Genomic DNA, 24439 nt, shown 5'->3' on the forward strand with positions numbered 1-24439 from the left:
AATTGTCACTAAATGAACTGTTGTCAGTCAAGGACTATGGTTGCTTACTTGGTTGCATCCAATTTTTCTTCAGAAGACATTGACATATTCCTGTTTGATGCCTGAAAGGAGTTCTATTCTAGTTCTAGTTCTAGAAAAGCAGTAATCTTTAGCTACATTTTTTTTTATTTGCATTTATACCCCGCCCTTCTCCGAAGACTCAGGGGGGCTTACACTATGTTAAGCAATAGTCTTCATCCATTTGTATATTATATGAAGCGCCGGAGAAGACGCCTAGAGAGTTCCTGGAGGTCTAGCCGTTCGGAAGCTGATCGGACACTAGTGAAGTCCTATACTAGGACTGGCATTGAGGGAAGCGAGGCGTAGCTACGCCTCCTCCCTCATTGCATCGGCAGATAACCGCCCAGCCGCCCTGTTCCGGGTGACTCGCTCCCTCCTACACCAGGGGGAGCGGGATGACCCGTTGCAGGGGCGTGCTGAGAGTTTAACGGTTATCTATCGATAAAATCGTTCAACCGGGATGGTCTGGACCAAGATTGCGGTGATGCGGGTGAGATGCTCGAGGGTGGTCTTGGCGATATTGTTTGGGATGAGTTTGACCCTGTGGCTCCCGAGGACATGGACAGGTTGTTGGGTAGGCTGAATGCCACCACGTGTTTACTGGACCCGTGCCCCTCCTGGCTGGTGCTGGCCACTCGGGAGGTGACACGAGGCTGGCTCCAGGCGATTACGATCGCTTCTTTGGTGGAGGGCGTCTTCCCGGCCGCCTTGAAAGAGGCGGTGGTGAGGCCCCTCCTTAAGAAGCCTTCCCTGGACCCGGCTGTTTTAGGTAATTATCGTCCGGTCTCCAACCTTCGCTTCGCGGCGAAGGTTGTAGAGAGTATGGTGGCATATCAGTTTCCCTTACACCTGGATGAAACTGTCTATCTAGACCCGTTCCAGTCCGGTTTCCGGCCCGGTTACAGCACGGAGACGGCTTTGGTCGCGTTGGTGGATGATCTCTGGAGGGCCAGGGATAGGGGTTGTTCCTCTGCCCTGGTCCTATTAGACCTCTCAGCGGCTTTCGATACCATCGACCATGGTATCCTGCTGCGCCGGTTGGAGGGATTGGGAGTGGGAGGCACCGTTTATCGGTGGTTCTCCTCCTATCTCTCCGACCGGTCGCAGTCGGTGTTGACAGGGGGCAGAGGTCGGCCCGGGCGCCTCACTTGTGGGGTGCCGCGGGGTCGATCCTCTCGCCTACTGTTCTTTATCTACATGAAGCCGCTGGGTGAGATCATCAGTGGTTTCGGTGTGAAGTACCAGCTGTATGCGGATGACACCCAGCTGTACTTTTCTACACGGACCACCCCAGCGAAGCTATCAGTGCTGTCCCGGTGTCTGGAGGCCGTGCGGGTCTGGATGGGGAGAAACAGGCTCAAGCTCAATCCCGCCAAGACAGAGTGGCTGTGGATGCGGCATCCCGGTACAGTCAGCTAAATCCGCGGCTGACCATCGGTGGCGAGTCAGTGGCCCCGATGGAGAGGGTTCGCAACAGGCGTCCTCCTGGATGAGCGGCTGTCTCTAGAAGATCATTTGTGGCCGTCTCCAGGAGAGCGTTCTACCAGGTTCGCCTGGTACGCCAGTTGCGCCTTTCTGGACGGGATGCCCTATGCACGGTCACCCACGCACTCGTGACGTCTCGCCTGGATTACTGCAATGCTCTCTACATGGGGCTCCTTGAAGGGCATCCGGAGGCTGCAGTTAGTCCAGAATGCGGCTGCGGGTGATAGATGGAGCCCTCGTGGCTCCCGCATGACACCATCCTGCGCAGACTGCACTGGCTACCTGTGGCCTTCGGGTGCGCTTCAAGGTTTTGGTGACCACCTTTAAAGCGCCCATGGCATTGGGCGGGTTATTTACGGGACCGCCTACTGCTACCGAATACCTCTCACCGACCGTGCGCTCTCATAGAGGGTCTCCTCAGGGTGCCGTCAGCGAGGCAATGTCGTCTGGCGGCGCCCAGGAAGGGCCTTCTCTGTGGGGCTCCCACCTCTGGAACGAACTACCCCCCGGACTTCGTCAGCTTTCGGACCTTCGGACCTTCCGCCGCGGGCTTAAAACATACCTATTTAATTGTGCAGGACTGGGCTAGATTTTAAATTTATGGTTTTAATTGGGTTTTTGTTTTATATTTTAATAACGGGCTTATAGAATAAGTTTTTTAATTGTTTTTATATTGTATTTATGTGTTTATGTGTTTTTTAAGTGCCTGTAAACCGCCCTGAGTCCTTCGGGAGATAGGGCGGTATATAAATATGATTAATAAATAAATAAATAAATAAATAAAGTCAACTTATTGCCCCCAACAATCTGGGTCCTCATTTTACCTACCTCATAAAAGATGGAAGGCTGAGTCAACCTTGGGCCTGGTGGGACTTGAACTTGCAGTAATTGCAAGCAGCTGTGTTAATAACAGACTGTCTTAGCAGTCTGAGCCACCAGAGGCCCCGGTGGCACAGTGGATAGAATGCAGTACTGCAGGCTACTTCTGCTGACTGCCTGCAGTTTGGCAGTTCATATCTCACCAGGCTCAGAGTTGACACAGCTTTCCATCCTTCTAAGAGGTCAGTAAAATGAGGACCCAGATTTTTGGGGGCCATATGCTGACTCTGTAAACCATTTAGGGTGGGCTATAAAGCACTGTAAAGCGTCTAAGTGTATTGCTATTGCTACATGCAGAACCTTTTTTTAGCATCTGGTATTGTTGAAATAGGGGATGTGGTGGCTCAGTGGCTAAGATGCTGAGCTTGTCAATTGAAAGGTCGGCAGTTCAACGGTTCGAATCCCTAGTGCCGTGTAATGGGGTGAGCTCCTGTTACTTGTCCCAGCTTCTGCCAACCTAGCAGTTCGAAAGCACGTAAAAAATGCAAGTAGAAAAATAGGGACCACCTATGGTAGGAAGGTAACAGCGTTTCATGCGCAATTGGCATTTGACAGCGCTGACTTTTCGGCTTTGAAACGGCGATGAGCACCGCCCCCTATATTTGGGAATGACTAGCACATATGTGCAAGGGGAACCTTTACCTTTTATTGTTGAACTACGTTTAGTCTGTCTTTGGTACCAAGATCACTTCTATCCTATGCAATGAAGTGATGCCTGCAACAGGCTATAGGAACAAGACAGAATTTCCCTGTTTTTAACCTTTCATAAATATTAAAGCACACAATACTGTTGCTTTTTAAAGAGACACCCACTTCCTGACCTCCAAATTTACATACAAGGGAGGCCCCTTGACTTACAAGAGTTCATTTAATGACCATTCAAAGCTACGGCCTTGAAAAATGTGATTTATGACTGGTTTTCACACAACCATTGCAGCGTCCCCATGGTCATGTGATCAAAATTCAGAGGCTTGGCAATTGACTCAGATTTATGACAGTTGCAGAGTCCCCGGGATCATGTGGTCACCTTTTGCAACCTTTTAGACAAACAAAATCAATGGGAAAGCCAGATTCCCTTAACACCTGTGTTACTATTTTAAACAACTCTGGTGATTCTCTTAACAACGGTGGCAAGAAAGGTCGTAAAATAGGGCAAAGCTCACTTAATAGCTTAACAGCAGAAAATTTTGGACGCCATTGTGGTCGTAAGTCAAGGACTACCTGTGTCGTGTAGGTTTCCAAATGGTTTCCAATAGTCCTTGTTGTTAGGGAATAGTTTTATGCTGTTGAATGTCCTTTTTATTGGTCAATGGCCAAACCAAAAAAAAATTCTTTGTCTGTCTGTCTGTTGTAGTTACCACTCATGCTCTCTAAACTCTGAAGTTATATCACTTATGAAGTGCCAGGAATAAATTTTGTAGTGTGCAGAAAGTAAAAATGGATATGCTCTTTCCAAAATTGCTCAATTGCGTAACAGGAAGTGAGTGGAGAAAAGAGGGAAAGGAAACTTAGTAGTTTGAGACACATTTCAGTTTTCAAGCGGTGCATATAGACTTTGGTTTCTGTAATAACGGTAGGATGGCTGAAAACCATCAAGTGCTCTGGCTCGAATTCCATTTAGTGTTATTAAACCACAAATGGATTTCCATCAAACCGAGACATACAGACATAAACAGATTTAATGTTGGTGCTTTTTTATTGCAGTTTGGGTTTGATCCTCTTTACTGCTTTTAATGCTGTCATTACCAACCTTGTTCCCTCCCCCTAAACTTGGACAAAGTTATGTAGTGTTATCTAATGTAAGAGCAGTGTGGTTGAATCAGGATAAGCAGTGGACAAAGTATTCCATTATTTTGATTTTCACAGCACCAATCTAAGTGACTCTGGAGTGCTCATAAACCAGCCACTCTTGAGCTGTTATTCACCTGCACATATTTAAGACTCCAAGGTTAACACTGAGTTGTAAAGATGTGCTGCCTTCAACTCCAGGTTAAAACTGAGTCTTCAAATCTCTTGGTTAACCTGTTCTTCAGCTCTCAGCCTTCTTTGATAGCCATACAACCTAGTTGCCCTCATATCAGAGATGGTGGTATTCAGCAGGTTCTGACCAGTTCTGGAGAATCGGTAGCAGAAATTTTGAGTAGTTCTGAGAACCGGTAAATATCATCTCTGATTGGCCTTGCCCCCATCTATTCTCTGCCTCCCGAGTCCCAACTGATTGGGAGGAAATGGGGATTTTGCAGTAATTTCCCCCTGGAGTGGGGAGGGAATGGAGATTTGGCAGTATCCTTCCCCTGGAGAGGGGTGGGAATGGAGATTTTACAGTATCCTTCCCCTGCCATGCCCACCAAGCCACACCAGGCCCACCAAGCCACGCCCACAGAACTGGTAGTAAAAAACATTGAATCCCACCACTGCCTCATATGTGTTAGGAGTACTTTATTTTGTCTGCTCTAAATCTCTTTCCAGCCATCTTCATTCCATTCCAGTCCCCAGGCTCTTGGCAAAAAGGAGAAAAACTTCCCCTGTCCGCTTTCCCCATGCCCTGTGTGATTTTTGTGTACCTCAGTTACAGGTAGTCCTCAACTTACGACAGTCGCTGACTGACCATTGGAAGTTAAAATGGACCTCCCCAGAACTACTTATGACCAGGTTCTGAAGTTCTGACAGCCACTGGCCACCCTCACCCCCATGGTCACATGACTAAAACTTGTACCATCAGCAGTCAGTCCACATATACAGTCATTTGCAGTGTTCCATGGTCAAATGACCACATTTGATGACATTTTGGCTGAAAACTGGCATTTCCTTCTGTTTTTCAGCAAAACCAATTCATAGTGAACAATTCAACTTGGTTGACTTAACAACTGTGGCATGTACTTAACAACCACTGCTAAAAAGGGCACACAATCGGAATGTGATGACCAGGGGTGAAATACTCCCAGTTCAGACGATCCGGTAGCGATGGGGGCAGGTAGTTCGGAGAACCGGTAGCAAAAATCCCTGCCCCCCCCCACTCCCCACGCCTCGCTGTTCCTCTTCTCCGTCCCTGAAGCGCTTGGTGGTGATATAGCTGCAAACGGCCTTAAATGACTGCCACGGCACTTCAAAGGGCCGCACTACAGCTGATCAGCGCTGTAGGCAGCTAGTAGACTGGTGCCTCTATTTTTAAAGAAGGTAGACTGGTGCCTCTCAGTAAAGGCAATTGGTAGACCGGGGCCTCTATTTTTAAAGAAGGTAGACCAATGCCTCCCAAGTTTTGTATACTTAATTATTTTTATTATTTATTATTATTAATCATGCCCATTCAGTCACCTGACCACCAAGCCACTCCCACCAATTAAGCCACGCCCACAGAACCGGTAGGGGGGAAAATTAGATTTCACCCCGGGTGGTGACCCACTTTATGACTGTCACAACTTGCAACTGTAATGGATAGGCTCCACTGCAGTCATAAGTCAAGGGTTATAAGTGTATGTCAACCCTCAGTTAGCTCCTGAGTGACTAATGTTATATCTTTTTCTCATAAAAGTCTTCCTCATCCTTTTGGTAACTTCTGCAATTTTTCTAGCTCTGTTTTGCCCTTGACCAAATGCAGTGACCAGGACTCTGCATAGTTTTCCATAGGGCATTAACAATATTGGTTATCTTATTATTACTCCAGTTCCTAATGATCCCTAGTATAGCATTCCCAACTGCTACTTGCTTAACTCAGCTAGCTATTCGCTACAATCCCAGTGTGATACACTTATTTGCCAATGTTTGACTACACTGTTGAAAGAGATCCTTCTAAAGCTTTTCAGGGCCACTTTTGGTTTTGCTCCTGAATAGTTTACTAGTATCATCATCTAAAGAATGCAAACAGTCTTAATAATTTCTGATATCAGAGGTTTTGAAAAATAAAAACAAATTCAGTGGGTATCTGAAAGTGAGAAAAACATGTAAGGGGGGGGAGAGAGAGAGAGAGAGAGAGAGAACAACTGTGTTGAAGATTAAAATAGCACAGCAAATGGACAACAATCACTCAGCATTTTTCAAAGTTGCTATTATTTGATCACGCTAAGCTGGATTTCATGCACAGTAGTGTGTGAGTTGTTTCTCAGACACAACTGAACAAACATCTGTGTATGCACAGTAGTATAGTTTTGCTAGACTCTTAATTAAGAAACTCATGCTGTTAAATCAGATCATAATAGCAGTGAAGTGCCTCATATTAAGAGAAAGCAATACAAAATGATAGTACTCTTTCATACTAGAGCTTATATTATATCTTCACCATAGAGCTTCAATGAGAAGGGAAAACATTCAGCAGCATGCAGCCATGTAGCTAACAATCACACATTACATGGTGTTCTTTTCTTTTCTTTTCTTTTTTGTAGTGACGTGAAAAAAAAATTCAATACTCTGCCTTGTTTACAAGCAATGTCCTCTGTGTAATTGACCGAACATGCTACAGGATAGCTTACAAACACGGGGGATGCGGCTGTATCTGCTACTGGTTGACTGCTGCTTCCATTTTTGTGCCTTTGTCATGAATTTATACCCTTGTTTTCAAGAGAGGACGGTAGACTTGAATTTGTGCTAGCACAGAAAGAGGAGAAATGAAAGCAATCAATGAAAAACTTGTTCCCAATGACCTGGGCTGCTTCCTAGGACAACCGTTGCGTTTGGTGGTAACTAAGGCCAGTTTACAAGAAACCTGGAGACATTTACAGGTTTTTCAGTGCTGTGAAATTTGCATCCAAAAAATCCTACAAGACAGGAGCAATCAATAATCTTGCCATAATGGGAAGACTATAAATTGATTGGTTGCCATTGTACAGGAATAATGGTAGAATTAAACAAGTTGGAATGGTGTAAAGTCGGGACTGCTCGGTAACCACTCCGGAAGGGAAAGGGTAAGGAAAGAGGAGTAAAGAAGGAAGAAAGTAGGTAGGCAGGTGGGTAGGTAGGAAAGAAGGGAGGGAGAAGAAAGGATAGGAGGAGGAGAAGAAGGAGAAGATAGAGGGTTAGAAAGGATGGTAGTGAGAAGTGGGAAAGAGGTGGGGAAGTAGGAAAGCGAGGAGAAGGATGGTGGGGAAAGTTGAAGAAGGATGAGAAGGGAAGAAAGGATTAAGGGAGGGAGTGGCGGTCGAGCAGCCCTGATTGAGTATAATTTGAGTATAGGATTGATTGTTGGATAAGTGATTGTATTGTACACTGGTCAAATTGTGGGAATTATTATGGAAAATAAAAATTTTGCCCCCCCCCCCAAATAATAATAATAATCTTGCCATAACACTACAATAGAATAGAATGAATTGAATTGAATTGAATTTTTTAGTGTGTGTGTGTATTATTATACCAAATCAGTACAATCAATAATCTTGTATTTCTCAATAGAATCCATTCTTTAATCCAGGTTAACGCTGCCGCTTGGTAATATGGTTCCCAATTTGGAAGTCCAAACCCGCCTCTAATTCTTGAGTATTGTAGCATTTTTATATTAATTCTTGCTTTTTTCCCCTTGCCATAAAAATTTCCACATTGTTCTATTCAAAGTCTCAAAATACTTTTTCTCAAGCTTTATTGATATCATTTGGAAAAGATATGAGATTCATAGTAGTATGTTCGTCTTAATTAATGCTATCCTTCCCATTAGCTATAATTGCAGATTTCTCCAAGTCTACTTCAATTTGATTTCTTAATTGATAGTAATTATCTTCCGTGACAGTTGCACATCTTGAAGTTAGTTGGATACCCAAGTATTTCACTTTCTTCACTATTTGAATACCTAGTTTCGCCATCATTTTTTTGTTTGTTTTTCTCTCATGTTTTTAACTAAAAATGTTTGTCTTATCATTAATTTTCAGTCCCACTACTTCTCCATTTTCCTCTATTTGTTCAAGTAGCTTTGAACCTGTTTCTATAGGATCTTCTATAACAAACACTAAATCATCCACAAATGTTTGCAATTTATATTCTTTTTTGATTTTCATTCCTTTTATTTCCCTATCCTGTCTTAGCTTTCTGTTTAAAATCTCTAGTGTCCATATAAATAATAACGGAGATAATGGACATCCTTGTCTAGTTCCTTTTCTAATATCCACTTTTTCTGTCATTTTGTTATCATAAATTGCAAATTCACGTTATCAATCGCTTTTTGTGCATCTAAAAATAACAACGGTATTTGCTTCTCTGAATGCGCTTCATAATATTCCAATGTATTCAATATTATTCGCATATTGTCTCTAATTTGCCTTTTAGGTAAAAAACCATTTTGAACTGGATGTATAAATTCATTTAATAATCTCTTCAATCTTTCAGCCATAATCTGCATTTAATAAAGAAATTGGTCTATATTTTTTTATTTGTTGTAGGTCAGACTCTTCTTTTGGTATCAGAGTTATATACACCTCCATCCACGAGTCCGGAATCTTAGCTTCTAGTAATAAGTCATTAAATACTTGTAACATTACATTATTTAATAAATCTTGTAACATTTTGTATAACTCTGCTGGTAATCGATCTGGTCCTAGTATTTTACCATTCTTTTAATTCCCTCCAGTAATTCCATCATTGATATTCTTTCTTCTAATGCTTTTTTAAATTTTTCTGAAATCTTAGGTATTTCAACTTTTTCTAGATATTGTTCTGTCTTTTCCTCTTTCTGTAAGACATTTTGTAATGACGTATCCTATTTTCTATTTTCTTTAAAGAAAAAAGTCAATTCTTTTTCGATATACTGTTGAAAATTCTTTTTGTTTAATAATTTTTGATTCAATGTCCATCTCATTCTTTTCCTCTGCCCCTTCCATGTCATTGTTATTGGGTTGTGGTCTGCCCATGTACTTGTTTCTATATCAGTCTATGTATTTTAGATATTAATTCTATTGACATCCACATTATATCTATTCTTGACCATGACATATGTCTATTTGAGTAAAATGTATACTGCTTTTCTTTCGGATATCTTCTTCTCCAAATATCCTGCAAATTTAATTTATCAGCCATTATAAAAAATGTTCTAGGAAGCGTCTTTCTTAACTTCTTATTTGTTTTTGTGGATTTGTAATCTAGCTCCTTATTTACAATCACATTAAAGTCTCCTATTATACATACATATTCATATTCTATTATTTTTCTATGTAGTTTCACATAAAATTATTCTTGATTCTCATTTGGAGCATATACTGCTACTAACAATATTTTGGGGGGGGTGTTAATTACTATTTCAACCATTAATACCCTTCCTTCCTCATCTTCAAATATTTGTTTAGATTGAATTGTCTTTTTGATGTATAGTGCTATTCCTCTTCTGCTTTGGCAAACAAGTGTTGTATATAATGTCACCGGTTTTGTCTGCTCCAAAAGCTTTTTATGTTGCTTTTTATGTTGCTTCTTGCAAGCATATAATCTCTATTTTTAACTTCTCTAATTTATTAAAAATTCTTCTTTTTATTGACAAATTTAGTCCATTTATATTTATTGATATCATTTTTATTTCTTCTTCCATGTCCTACTTATTTATTTGTTTAGTGGATCTAGTCATTCTTTTCTCCCTTTGCTCTTTCACTTCTTTTGCTCTTGCTCCTTTTCTCATTGCTCTTTCTTCTTGTTCTTTGGTTAACTCTGTTGGTTGTTCCATTTTCTCCTCTAGGTATCCAATCCCTCTTTCTTCTCTCAATCTCTCCTCTTCTTGGGATCCTATATACTGTTCATAAAATAATTCTGCCTTCTCTATTGTATCTAATCTATGTCTTTGTTCCTGCCAGTACACCAAGATTCCTTCTCGTACCAACCAACTAAAACTCATTCCTCTTTTAATTAAATATTTGGTCAGAAATTGGTATTCTTTTCTTAAATCTCTAACCGTTCTTGGAACTTGCTTCAATGGCATTATCTCTCTACCCTTGTATTTTATCGTCGTATTTCTCATAAACTGCAGAATCTCTGTTCTCAATGTTTTCTTAGTAAATTTGACATGTATTTCTCTAGGTAAATTATTTCTCATTGCATATCTTGTGTGTACTCTAAAAATCTCATTGATTCCATTTAATATCTTATCTTTGCTCTCTTCCATTGTTTCCGCTAATATCACCACAATTTTTTCAGGTAAATTCTCTCCTTTTCCTTCTTCAATATTTTGGAATCTTAAATAATAATCAGCCTTATCCATTTCCAATGATATAATTGTCCTTTCCTTTTATCAGTTGTGAGTCTATAATCCATCTCTTCCATTTTTTTCTCTGTTGAATTTGGTTTTTCTTCCACTATCTTCAGTCATTGTTCACTTTTCCCCATCATCTCCTTGACCACTTTTAATTTTTCGTCTACTTTATTTATTTGTTCCTTAAGATCTTAGTGTATTGGCTGTAGCATATTTTTTAATTCCATATTGGTTTTATCTTGTTGTATTGCAGCATCTGCTGCCTTTTGTATCATGGAGCTGGATGCTGTTGTTATTGATGGTGATGACAAATGTGCTGTTATTTTCTTTATGTTGTTCTTTGAGTTCAAACCACAAAATTTGTAATCCAAATATCCAAAGTTATAAATCCAAAAAATAGAAGAAAAATAATTGAGAATTTTATGAGTTACACATCTGGTTCTATTTTCTTTTCCTTTCTGCCACAAAGTCACAAGACCATTATTATCAGGACTCTATTACCAAGTTTAAAAACAGTGTCCAAGGTCATTCCATTTCATATCTTCTTTGTTCTTTTACTCAGTTAATTTACCAATAATTCCTCTAGCGCCACTAGATGGTACTGCAGTTTACTGCCACTAGTCACCAATATAGTTAATCCAATTTAAACCTTTCAAATATAAATCTCAGGGTTTCAAAATTTATTCGTATATTACTTTTAGCACAAAGCCACTCTGTCCAATCTGCTTTCTATTTTCAAATTGATTTTTAAGTTTGTTTAATATTGTCTTTATTTATAGTTTGACTCCCTCTTCTTTGTGGCAACCCCTGAGATATTGGAACACTAGTTCTTCTTTTCATTAAACTAGGCATACTGAGTTCTTGCAACCGTTCTTCATATGTTTTAGCCTCTAGTCCCCTAATCATCTTTGTTGCTCTTCTCTGCACTCTTTCTAGAGTCTCAACATCCTTTTTACATCATGGCAACCAAAATTGAATGCAAAGTGTGGCCTTACCATATTATAGCTTTTTAAGTTTTACATATATTGCCTACCCAAGTAAAAATAACTTTAAAATTAAAAAAGCTATAATATAGACTAAATATCCCCTAGCCACTTATTGATTAAAAGAAAATAGCTACCTAAATGGAATATAGGGGATAAAAGTGAGAATTTTTTAAACCAATTACCTCCAGAAGTTGTGAAATGCTCCAACACTGGAAGTTTTTAAGAAGAGATGGGACAATCATTTATCTAAAATTCGTCTGGTTGTAGGGTTTCCTGCCTGAGCAGGTGGTTGGATAGAAGACCTCCAAGGTCCCTTCCAACTCTGTTATTCTATTCTTTTCTAAAATTACTTGTTCAACCATTTGTGTCTTATTTTCATTTCGACCAGACAAAATTTGCCTCCTGCATAGCTAATAGCAGGTTATAAATCCTGGAGAGATAATTCAAATTGCTCCACTTTTACTTTTCCAAATATAGTGAATGATTTCCAAAACCATTTTAGCCATTGTCCTGAGCTAATATAAAGCAAGACAATAGACAAATTTTGAGAACAAACTTAGAGTACAAGCTTTGAAAATAAATTTCTTAAAGATTCTTCCCTGCTGGAAACAGAAAGATAGTTTGCTGGCATATTTGTGTAGCCAAAAAACAGATTTTGGCATGAATTTATCTACAGGTGCACTGATTTGTTAGCATGATAATTGCTTGATGATCGTGCTTTTAGCTGTCGGAGAGGGCATATGTAATAAGCAGGTGGGCTTTCAAATATAATCAACCACATTAAATTTTTAAAAATTGAGACCTTGTAACATGCATTAGGGTGACTTTTTCTGAGCTTTGTGCCTTTTTTTTTTTGTTATTTTGTTATTTTGCTAGCTGAAAGGACTAGTAGATATATATTCATTGGAGTGACTCACACAAATTGGCTCTACCAGTTGAAAGTGGGAAGGGGTTGTGAGAGGAAAAAAAGTTTTTAAAAACCACTGGTATAAGGAATATAAAGGGGGGGGTTGTGCTTTAATTCATTTCCTAAGTACAATTGATTCCTGGCTCGCTGTAAATCACAAGGTCTAGTTGATCGCCAGTATGGGGACAATGTAAAAGAGATGGGAGCTCTCATAGAAACAGACTGAGATACAATTGTTGCTAATCACAATGGAATGGAATGGAATGGAATGGAATGGAATGGAATGGAATGGAATGGAATGGAATGGAATAGAATAGAATAGAATAGAATAGAATAGAATAGAATAGAATAGAATAGAATAGAATAGAATAACTTTATTGTCACTTTGAATGTACATTAATTGGCATACATTAAAAATGAAATTTCGTTGCATACAGCTCTTTAAAGGGTCACCTCCTCCTATTTTACACTACATAAACATGAACACCGAGAAACCCAAGGATTGGCTGCTGGGGAAGTCGCAGGGGTTCGGGAGATCCTCTAGCTAAGATTCTGTGCAGTTCAGAGAACCCCCAAATCCCATTCCTTGCTGGCCCTTCCAGGAGTCCCCACTCAGCCCTTTTTGGATGCAGGTAAGTGCAGGGCACGTGTGGAGGCTCGGGGAAGGTGAAAAATGGGCCTACCAGAAGTGCGGAAAGGCTGGAAACAGGCCCTTTTCCGTCCTCCAGAGGGCCTCTGGGGCCTGGGGAAGCTGTTTTACCCTCCTGGAGGCTCAAGGAAAGCCTCCGGAGCCCAGAGAGGGTTAGGCAAAAATGCCCCCCTACCATGGTGCAGAATGATGACTAGGCCACACCCGCCATGGCCACACCCACCCAACAACCATGCAGAAAACCCCTTGCTAAAATTTTAAAGCCTACCCCTCAAGAAATCCTATCTAAAAAAAAAATCTTAAGAAACCACATTGATCTGTAAGTAAAGCTGTTAGCTATTAATACTCCCTTCTGCAAAGGCATCTAATAAAATCTTGCAGGGATAACATAGATAAAATTCTTCAAAATAACTTCTTAAGTAAAATATCCAGGGATTTCTTCATTAAATTTCTACTTGTCTGGATATATTTGTTTGAAATCTGGCTGTCTGAAGTGGAATTCAGTTTCTTTACACTCTCCACATCTTTAAAACTAAGCAGTACAGATGCACTTAGTTAAAGAAACTCTGGTTACCAAGCAGCCAACTCTACACTGTATAAGCTTTCAATGCAAGCCAACGTAATTTTGAGCAATACTTTGTTGTAATGAGTGAAGATTTGATAGCTGAGATAGGTGAATTTTTCTTAATTCTCTGACAAATTGGTTTGTCAAAGTCTCTTGAATCAAGTTGCCAGGATTAGTGTCAGAAATCCCTCCAAAAACTGAGACAGACTAAAATACAGGCAATCCTCTACTTTTGACCACAATGGAAGCCAACATTTCCATTGCTAAGCAAAACAATTGTTAAGAGGATTTGTCTCATTTTATGACATTTCTTGCCCTAGTTGTTAAGTGTATCACTACGATTGTTAAGAACTTGGTTGTTAAGTGAATCTGGCTTCCCCGTGGTTTTATCAGAAGATCACAAAAGGTACCCCTGGACTCGGCAACTGTCATAGATATATGCCAGTTGCTCAGCGACCAGATTTTGATCATGTGACCTTATTCACCATCTCTTATATATTCCTGAAGACCAGCATCCAAAAATTGCACTACATTGGATACCTCCTAGAGCATGGGTGTCAAACTCAAGGTTCACAGGCCAGATCCAGCCTACAGGGTGCTTAGATTTGGCCCACAGGCCTGCCCTGAAACAGCGAACGACCGGCCTGCAGTGCCTCTGCCAGCAAAAACGGAGCTCGGGAGGGCCGTGCACATCCTCCCCGAGTTCCGTTTCTGTTGGCAGTGGGTTGCAGGAGGCCATCACGGCCATAAATGGAGCCTCCATGATTGACATTGAACTGGTCACGCACACCCTAGCCATGCCACACCTCCAGTCCCTTCCCCCCTTGAGGTCAAACACAACCCTGATATGGCCCTCAATGAAATCGAGTTTGACACCCCTGTCCTAGAGGAAAGAGAAAACAAGGCCAGCCTTGGAAAACTTGGCAGCAAATATTTAAGAAAGACCTTAAGATTATTAATGTCCCTTGGGCTATTATGCCGAAAATACTGCAAAATGATCAAAATTACTGGAAAACACTTGTTGCTCAATATGCTTTGGACAGGACCTAATGATGATGATCATGGGATTATTCAGTAGTCATGAGTATGAAAAATGGTCATAAGTCACTTTTTTCAGTGCCATTGTAACTTCAAACGGTCACTAACTGAATGTAAGTGGAGGACTACCGGTAATGCTGACAGGAACCTCAAGCATACAAAGTTAGTCACTGTTTGTTTATATCCTTTGGGGCTTCATGGGCAAACAGGGGTTCACTATTAAGATCAAAATCATGTCTATTTGAAAGACATTTCCTTTTAAAAACCTGATTGTCAATAAAGCCACTGTTTTGGCTTTGTCTACCATCCAACTCTGAATATCCCTTGTCACGCCTTATGCTAATTCAGTTTTTTTTCCCATTCACATGCCACTGAATCGTAATTTCCCTGTTTGTTTAGCCTGAACTGGTAAAATCTCAGTCACAACTCATAGGAGGATTTTTAAAAATGGCGCTATTGGTAAATCTCTGAGAGAGATGTGTGATTTAGAAATATGAAATATTCAAAAATAAAAATAAAATAAAGAAATGCATCATCATGAAATTTTCTCATCATTATTTCCTTAACTGGGCTATGTACATAAGAAGCCACCTGTTCTCAATAATTTTTGAATAAAAGGAGCAATTTATCCATTACATTAATACATGATTTTCAAATTTGAGGCATATTAAATATGCATTTAGGGTATCATTTTTTCCATCTTTGTAATTATGGCAATTTATGGATTACACATGCAAATTTCTAATTATTTGACTGCAGGGAGCTTGTCTTATTTGAAGCATAAAACTATTATAATAGGATCTGAGAGGAAAAGATCTAATATTTTTGCTGTAGAGTCCCTATTTGTCATGTTGTGTTGTGTAGCTTAGAGCTGGCAATTGTTTAATCACAGCAGACTAATGGAAAAATATATTTTGTTCGTTCTCTGCCAGAGTTTGATCACCATTATTGAAGGACAATAATCTTTCCATCTGGCACAAAATAATTGACTCACCTTTTGAAGTGTTATTCTTTCTTCAGTACATTTCCACTATCAAATTTTTTCTTCAAACTTAAAAGGTCACTTCTGGGTGGTAGTCTTGGTTAAAATAAATTATTGGGTGTAGCTACCATATCCTGGCTGCCAAAATTCAGATGACCACTTGATGGCAGTTATGAGTTAGATTTTTCTATGTATCTCTCCTGCCACCTGGTGGTCATCCAGGTTTTGCACCCCAGTTCTGTTGGGTTGGGTTTGCAGTTACAGAATCTTGGGTTTTAATTTTTATTTGCATTTCCAAGTGTCTGTAAAATGTAAGTAAAATATAAAATGGAGCATTTGTTTCATAGCGGGGATGTAGAAAGAATGGTATTTATATGTATACTTTTCTGCTAATTTTATATTAACTAAAAAGGAGATGCAGTGGCTCAGTGGCTAATACTCTGAGTTTATCGATCAAAAGGTCAGCAGTTCAGCGGTTCAAATCCCTAGTGCCGCATAACGAGGTGAGCTCCCGTTACTTGTCCCAGCTTCTGCCAACCTAGCAGTTCGAAAGCACGTAAAAAATGGAAGTAGAAAAATAGGGATCACCTTTGCGCCTTATCATGCTGGTCATATGACCACGGAGACGTCTTTGGACAGTGCTGGCTCGTCAGCTTTCAAACGGAGATGAGCAACGCCCCCTAGAGTCGGGAACGACTAGCACATATGTGCGAGGAGAACCTTTATCTTTACCTTATTCAGGCAATTCATAATATGGAGCAGTGGTAAAAAAAATACATCACATCACCATCTTACAAATGTTCCTCACTACTTAAGGAAAAAGAAATAGTTGACAGTTTGGGATGTAATTTTAAGTGGTGACCTAGACTTTGTGCTGGAATGGAATTGCACTGGCAAAAATTGCAATGTTACAGGGAAATGACCTTGGAAGAGGTGGGTGGGGTGAAGTAGGGTGCAGGAAGGGATACTTTCTAAGCAACAATCGGATAAGGAAGTGCTCAGCCCACAACTACATAAGAGAAAGAGAAAGAGAGAAAGAGAAAGAGACTTCAAAATGAACTTCCCTAACTTTTCATGCTGGAAAAAAAAAAAAGACAGTTGAAGATTTGTACTATCATACTTGCAAGATTCTGTTAATCTAATCTTATATATAGTTTACATTACATAAAGTAAAATTTGCCCAACCAGTCATGTTTCCTGTCTACCTGGAAAAGCTGTGATATTTGTATAGCTACTATGATAGGATCAAACAATATTTACTTGGAAGTAGGAAGTTAAAATTTTTACAAATCTATGAAGATGGCAGAAATTATGTATTTTGCATTATAACACTTTCTATTGCTGGTGTTTTTGATTAGAAAAAATCATATTCAGAAATAATGAAATATATTGTATAACATGTGAATAGTTGGAGTGAATATAGCCAGATCAAGGAACAATTAATTAAGAAAAATAAATTCTTAACAATTAAGAATAAAAGAGGGAAAGTGAAAATGAAGATGATGGAGATGGAGATGACAATCAGAATAACAGAGTTGGAAGGGACCTTGGAGGTCTTCTAGTCAAACCCCCTGCTCAAATGGCTCTCCAATCTCGTCTTTAAAACCTCCAGTGTTGGAGTACCCACATCTTCATTTTGTCATGAAGCTAAACAAGGGGCCAGCAGCAGAGAAGTTAAAAATAGAACTAATGAAAAGAGATAGGATGCAAACGCTAGAAGGATAAGCTTTGTGAAAATGATAAACATTTAAATGGGAATGATCATGGTATGTTGAATTAAATTCTATATATCTTGGTGTCAAAGAAAAAAAAGAATGAAAAGAAAAGAATAAATGTTGAAAAATGGCAAGGCTGCAGGTGTAGTTGGTGTAGCTGGAGAAATGTTGAAATATGTACTGGGTGTATTTTTCTTATCGAGTGGTTGTAGAGTAATGTGTGCAAAGAGTGCCACCTACAACTTTTTCCGGAACAGGAGGCTCTTCTAACAGTCATTCATGCCCTCTTGCTTTTAATATTGCAACAGGGCTTCCCTTGAGGAGCATTAATTACCTCTTGTTTGGAATATTGCAATGGGGCTGCCCTTGAAGAGCATTTGGAAGCTATATATACTAACCACTACGTAACCTTTTATTCCCAGTTGTTTATACCTTTCCAACAAGTTCAAATAGTGCATACTACTCTGTATTCCACCTCTAAGGAAATGTCATCACAGGGAAGTACCGGTAGGTCATCTCAGTATCGGCCTCCCATGTCCCAAGAAATCCCAATAGTTCCTACCCTATTGGTTTTTAGGAAGGTCATAAAAACTTGGTAATAAAGCACTTCTCATGACTAGGACTACTCTGTCTAGTTATCAAATTCATTTTCCTAAAATGTCAACTTTTCTCTCCAGTTGTCTATGGAGCTTCTCGGTCATCCAGGGCATGGTTGTCCCAAAGATGCTTTTCCAAAAGGCAACTCCACTTCCTTGGCTGTTCCTTGAAAATGGTTTTCTTCTCATTCAAGAAATTCTGAAGCTGAAGAAGCTTCTTGGATGAGAAGCAAAATCTTTTCAAGGAAAAACCAAGGAAGTCCACTTGCCTTTTGGAAAAGCACCTTTTGGATTTTCTCTCCAGATGTTCTCTCTCCAGGAGCTTAGCAACCGTTTGGAATAATGTGCACTGCAATTTTAAGCAAAGCTCCTTCCATTTTTGAAGTGTTTGACTTAAAGCTTCATAGCAATTTCTTCTGCAACCTAACTTTTCTTTCCTCGCTTCTTGTTCCTTCAAGGTGTACAAGGGAGAGGAGACAACGTACCAAATCTCAGGCCTTCAGGTGAACACAGATTATAGATTTCGTGTGTGTGTTTGCCGCCGATGCTTGGATACCTCACAAGAACTTAATGGACCTTTCAGCACTTCTGTTGCCTTTATTCTCCAGCGGAGTGAGCTCATGCTTACTGGGGAACTGGGAAGAACCGATGACCCCAAGACTAAATGTATGATGCCTTCTGATGAACAGTTTGCAGCCCTCTTAGTCCTTGGCTTTGCAAGCGTCTCCATCTTATTTGCTTTTATACTACAGTATTTGTTTATGAAGTAGAGAGTTCAACACAAGTATCTGAGGTATCGTTTTAATTAATGCTTCATACTATAATCAATATGTTTTATTCAGATAGTCCTCTTTATTTTTTCAGTGCATTTGTTTCTGGTTTATCGTTGGTTTTTTTTAAGGGGTGACCGGGGGTGGGTGGGAAGGACAGTCCTATTTAGAAAATAAAAATCGACGTTCAGGTGCACCTTTTGGACATTCAAGGTTAGGAAATGGTTAAATATATCCAAGCCAGAGACCAAAACAAATATTTGACATTTGGATGTTCTGTTCCCTGCTCCTATGATTTTATTCACTTACTCGATTTTTTATTTTATTTTCAGAATGTAGAAATGTAACCAGTTTGCCTTCACGTTTTTGCCTTAGTGCTAAACTTGTTGCAGTCTTTAAGTTGCAAGTTTATTACATTAGAGTAACCGCTTTAAGCTCCTCTGAATCTGCAAAATTTAACCATCATTATGTAATAGTATTGCAGGTAAGCATTCCGCAATGCATTTGTTGCACAAGTCGTTAATTATAAATATCACATACAATATTCACTACATTTATTTTCTCCTCAACCCTCATACTGCCAGTTTTGCATTGTTTTTGCATTATCCCCATACGGGGAGGGAAAAAAATTAATCTCAATTATGTAATCAACTATATTTTTAGCACATTTCAATCCCGATAATTTATCTTGCAACCTAAAGTCTTCTTTGAATTGTAAACTTTTTACTCAAGCTGTTTGCGCACTATAAATTCCTGTATATCAAATCTGATAGCCAGATAGCTTTATCGATGGAAGAGCATTACCATTTCTACCATTTTCTTTATTTTATAGCAGTAATTTTAAGAGGGCATTGTGCAATAGTTATTCCCCATGTCCAGCTGTTTTTATTTTGTTTAAAGAAAAGCTGCTTTTAACTAGTTTGTTTGCCTTTGTATATAAACTTACTTTTTAATCCAGTCACTAGATTTGTTATATTCATCGTGATCTTGTGTGTTTATAACTGGCGAAAGCTTGCTGCCTTTGCTATTTAAATTAGATGATTTACCTTTTATCATAAGCAAACTCTCAATCAGCCTTGTTAAGAAAAAGGTCCAGCTGCATTTCAGTTTTGGGGAAAAAACATGGTAAACTCATATAGGCATCTCAGATGCTAAATACTGTAATTAGAGCTGACATTAAAAGGTGCCATTTCTTCCATTTCCTCCTCCTCCTCCTTTCTTCTTAATAGCATCTCCTATTACAAACGATGTCATGTAATATCCTTTCATTTCCCTCTTCAACTTCATTAGCTGCTGCCTTCAGAAGTGACGGTGGGAGGGACACCGTAGTTCACATGACAACGCACTACGCACACTGTCCTAATAAAGCAAAAGAAGCATAACAGTGCTGTGTTGCAAAGCATCAACCTCAAGCATTATTGATATTTCCAGCAATGCCTCTGAGAAGTTCTCCAGAACTTCACTGAATGGCTGGTGACTACAAACCAGTGCTGGCTTTATCTTCTGGCAATTGGACGATTGGCCACTATAGTTTGTGAATGTCTTTATCACACACTCAAAATTCCAGGAATACTCACTGGCCTTCCAATTTTGGAATTTCCTGTAGTGGCCATGGCCAAAGGGAAAAGACAAGGAGGAGATGTGGAGCAGCTGGTTTCAACAGCAGCTGCAGTCTTGACACCTAGCTCTAGTTTCAGCTAGTGTTCAGATGATAAGAGTAGGGTGTGGTCCATTGCAAACTTAGTGTCATTCCTGTATGGGACATTGTATGTGCTTTTACATCAATTTCCAAGGCACGTTCATTCAGTCCATCAAAACTCTTGGTTATTCTTCTTGTTTTAAGAAAAAAAACAACTTTGAATCATTGGGTTAGTTTTATGATGTCTAAGTGCCTCAGGGATATTAAGCAGGAGGTGTAAAGTAAATTACACGTGGAAATGCACAGAGCTGCAATCCACTAGGAACCTCTTCCAAATTATGTTGTTACAACTGGAGAGGCATTGCTACGAAACTCTGTTGACTTCCATCGAACAGAGGTGCACAATGATATGAACCCTCTCCACCAAGCCTCATAAAAGGCCCCCTGTGGAGATTTTCAATGTTATTTTTTTTTAAGTACCAGAATGGAGAGGGACTGGTTAGTAATCATATCAGCTCTATTTAATTTTTAAGCCAATTGAACTAAAATGTGCACCCTTTCCTTAAATGCCTGTTCAGGAAAAACAAAAATGTGATCCAGCAGTTCCTGTTCTAGCTCTGCATGAATTGGAAGAATTCTCATGAATTGTGTCCCAGACTTCGTGTACCCTTGCATTCAAACAAACAAATAGTTCTGTATATTTTTTTTTTATCTTCTTTGTGTTTGGCTTGCATTGTACTTTTTTTTTTTTGGTCTTCTCTTTTGCTATGACACAGGGCAGCGCGATAGCTCAGTGGTTAAGATGCTGGGTTTGTTGGCTGGAAAGCCGACAGCCCAGGGTTCAAGACCCGAGCATTCCGCAACAGGGGGGAGTACCCGTCTTTGCCTAGCTCCTGCCCACCTAGCAGCTCGAAAGCATGCAAATGCGAGTAGATAAATAGGTACCACTTTGGTGGGGAGGAAACAGTGCTCTGCGACGTCATGCTGGCTGTATGACTGCGGAAATGTCTTCGGACAGCGCTGGCTCAACGGCCTCGAAACGGAGATGAGCGCCACCCCCTATAGTCGGCAACGACTAGCGGAGTTAAAATCTGCAGGGACTCCTTTCCTTCCGTTCTTTGCTAAAATACTGTGTCCTGTATTATCCATTCCTTCCCATAACCAAAGTAATGGGGAAACCAACATTATTTTTGTTTTAGGATTATTTATACTATATACTGCATTCAGTACTTTAAAATGCCAATTAAAGTGCAATCTCATTATTTATTGTAAAAAAAAATAAAAAGTGTACTTATGTACTAAATCTCTCCCCTTCCCCTCCTCTCTGAACCCTAGCAGCATACTATTTTTCTATTTTGTTTTATGTAAGTATAATTTAGGTAAAATATTTTCATTTCCCCAGCACCGTTCCTAGTATTAACCTTCTTATAGTATATTGTATGTTTAAAAAATGGGAGTGTTTTATGAATTGCCAAAAAAAAAAAAGAAGAAGAAGAAGAAGAAAAGATAAATGTACCCAATATTTCATGCACGCAAATAAAAAAACTTGCGGGACCACATCCATTCCATCTGCGGTACATTAAAAACAATCATCTTCAAAGTTTACATGTAGCCAAAAAAAATCATAAGCATCTTTTGAAATAATAGTTTGAAACTGATTATTCTGTGTGCCTCTCTTGATGTAGCAAACTAGTACAAAGGTTCTGTATTTTCTTTCCTAATGTTAGTATGCATATTTGCCTAGCAAACAAATGATATTGAGCTATTTTGTTTTTTAAATTTCCTCTTCCCGCTGGCTCCAGTTTTGGCCTTGACAAATGTGGTATTGTTGTCGTTGTTTAATTCAACTTTATTCCTTTTTATATAATACTTGGTTGTTTTCAAATATAAAATTATTTTTTAAAAAAACGCTGGCAAAATTTTAAAGAATGTAGATAGCATTAGCTGGGCTTTGATTTCATTTCAATCAGGAACAATTAACTAAGGAGTCCTTGGAAACCTCTTAGTTGTCATGGCTCTGAAATCCTTTCCATTTTTCTGGATCGGGGGCAATCCATCTGGAAAGCCACACCTTTGTAAAACAGCTGTTGTCCCTTTTACCGTGCCTTGTGATTATCAGCCCACTGTCATAACAATCCCTACCCTTTTTGGCTTGAGCAGAAAATTACTGCACATGCTCTCAAAGTTTGTGGGCAAAAGTCAATCATGTTGACTGGTTGTTGAGACCTTTTGTTGGAAGTTTTCCTGTTGATTTCAATGGGATTAATGCCGGGGGTCAGCGGAAGTGGAGAACACAACTCTGTCCGCAGGAAATGGAGGGAGATTCCCATCAGAGCATTCCCATCTCTGGTTTCAAGATCAATATTTTCTCTCCCTTATTTTTAAGGGAGGGATTTAATTACACCAGCTGATGGATTAGAATAATTTCGTCTTTTGAACTAAATTGTAGTCCTGTTGGCCTTTCACAAGGTAATGAAGACATAGGGAGAGTGGGTATTAGTTGGGAGTTCCACTGTAGATGTATATGCCTAACTGGTTGTCTTTTTGTTGAGTCTCAATGCAGTTTAAGTTGACTTTGTTTTAATGTAATTTTTTTTCCACTGCCCAGAGTTCCTCAGATAGATGAACAGCCATATAAATCCAATGGATAAATAAATGTGAGGGTGATCAGGTGTGACATCTGTCACCCCATTGATTAGCAGATTTCATTTGGCTGATCTGTCTGGCTAGGTGGATGTCCCCCTCCTTCCTTATCATTCCACGTTTTTCTTTCCTGAAGCTGTGCTGGGTGAGACAAGACAAGCATCCCAGATGGGAGTGTATCATCTTCGGCCAATAAATAAGGAAGGAGAAGACTAGGAACATGGGGACTGCCTTTACTGTGGTCTCAGTGTTGGCAGAGAACCAATCCTGGGAGGGATCATTTTGATCCCATCCAGAGTAAATCTCTCTCCATCAATAAGAAAGTTCACCCAATTTCTAGTGCTCCCGTAAACAATCGTGAGGAGAACGTGGGATTGCTTCTCTAATCCAGAGCCAACCATTTATGTGTTTAGACAAAGAACATGATTTTGTGCAAGATTGAAGAAAAGTGACCTGAAGAAAGGTCAGGTGCGTTTCATATTTTTATTGTAGTTTCCACATCTCCCCCTTTGTGTATACTTACCGCGCACAGCCCAATGCATTTTAATTGCCAAGTTAGATTGAATCAGATATCATTGGTTACCTTGTAGCCCCTTTCTCTAGCAGGCCAATTTTTAATGCAACCATTCTGTAAAAGAGATCATTCCACCCATTCCTGTTCCAATTTCCATAACTTTCAGTTTATGGAAAGAAAGAAAATGCTTTCTAATACCTTGTATGTCTTTTCTGGCCCAGTCAGTATCGGCTGTGTGAAATCAACTTCCCTTGTCCCCAGTTTTGTGTAAAGAAATTGTAAAAAAAAAATAAAAAAATAAAAATACAATATGGGGAAAGTATTTTAAGAAGTTATTTAAGAAGAAAAAGAAACATTTTTATATTATCTGCCTTTGTCCTTTATGAACTTGAAATGTTGTAGTTTTCTAATCATGTTTTGTCAGCAACAATAGATGAGTACTCTCTGTTAATCATGGAAAAGTGCCCTAAAATTGAATGTTTCTGAACATTATTCTTGCACAATTTAAATTGAAAAAGAAAATTAAAAGTTGTTTTTCTTTTTGGGTTTTTTTTTTTTTGGTTTTTACCTCACTTGTAGGACATACATTCCAAGCTTTTCAACTTTGAAATAAATAATCATAAGTTTTCTTGTAAATTTTAACTATTTCATACGCATTGTATTAAAACTGCCATATCAATTTTAATGTATAGATTTTTGCAGATATTACGCTATGTATGTAAACTGTTATCTGTAGTGTATATGTAATATATTTATGCCCAATAAATGTTTTAATTCTTTCTTGATGACAAGGTTCTTTATGTGAAAGTTCCTCCATGAAAGTCTTTGCCCCTATAGAGCTCAACTGGAGGATGTGTAAGAA

At 39.4% G+C, this 24439-nt stretch overlaps 1 protein-coding gene across 1 annotated transcript in view; it reads left to right on the top strand.

Annotated features, from left to right (window-relative positions):
- The window catches only part of FNDC3B (fibronectin type III domain containing 3B), a 360647-nt gene extending 336766 nt beyond the window's left edge, over window positions 1–23881 (top strand). Inside the window, exon 26 of the mRNA XM_058187252.1 lies at window positions 18470–23881. Coding sequence (XP_058043235.1) covers window positions 18470–18781 — 312 coding nt within the window. The 3' untranslated portion in view covers window positions 18782–23881. The remainder of the gene's footprint in view (window positions 1–18469) is intronic.
- Window positions 23882–24439: the final 558 nt, after the last annotated feature.

This window comes from Ahaetulla prasina, chromosome 6 (genome assembly GCF_028640845.1).
Source record: "Ahaetulla prasina isolate Xishuangbanna chromosome 6, ASM2864084v1, whole genome shotgun sequence".
NCBI classification, from domain to species: Eukaryota; Metazoa; Chordata; class Lepidosauria; order Squamata; family Colubridae; genus Ahaetulla; species Ahaetulla prasina.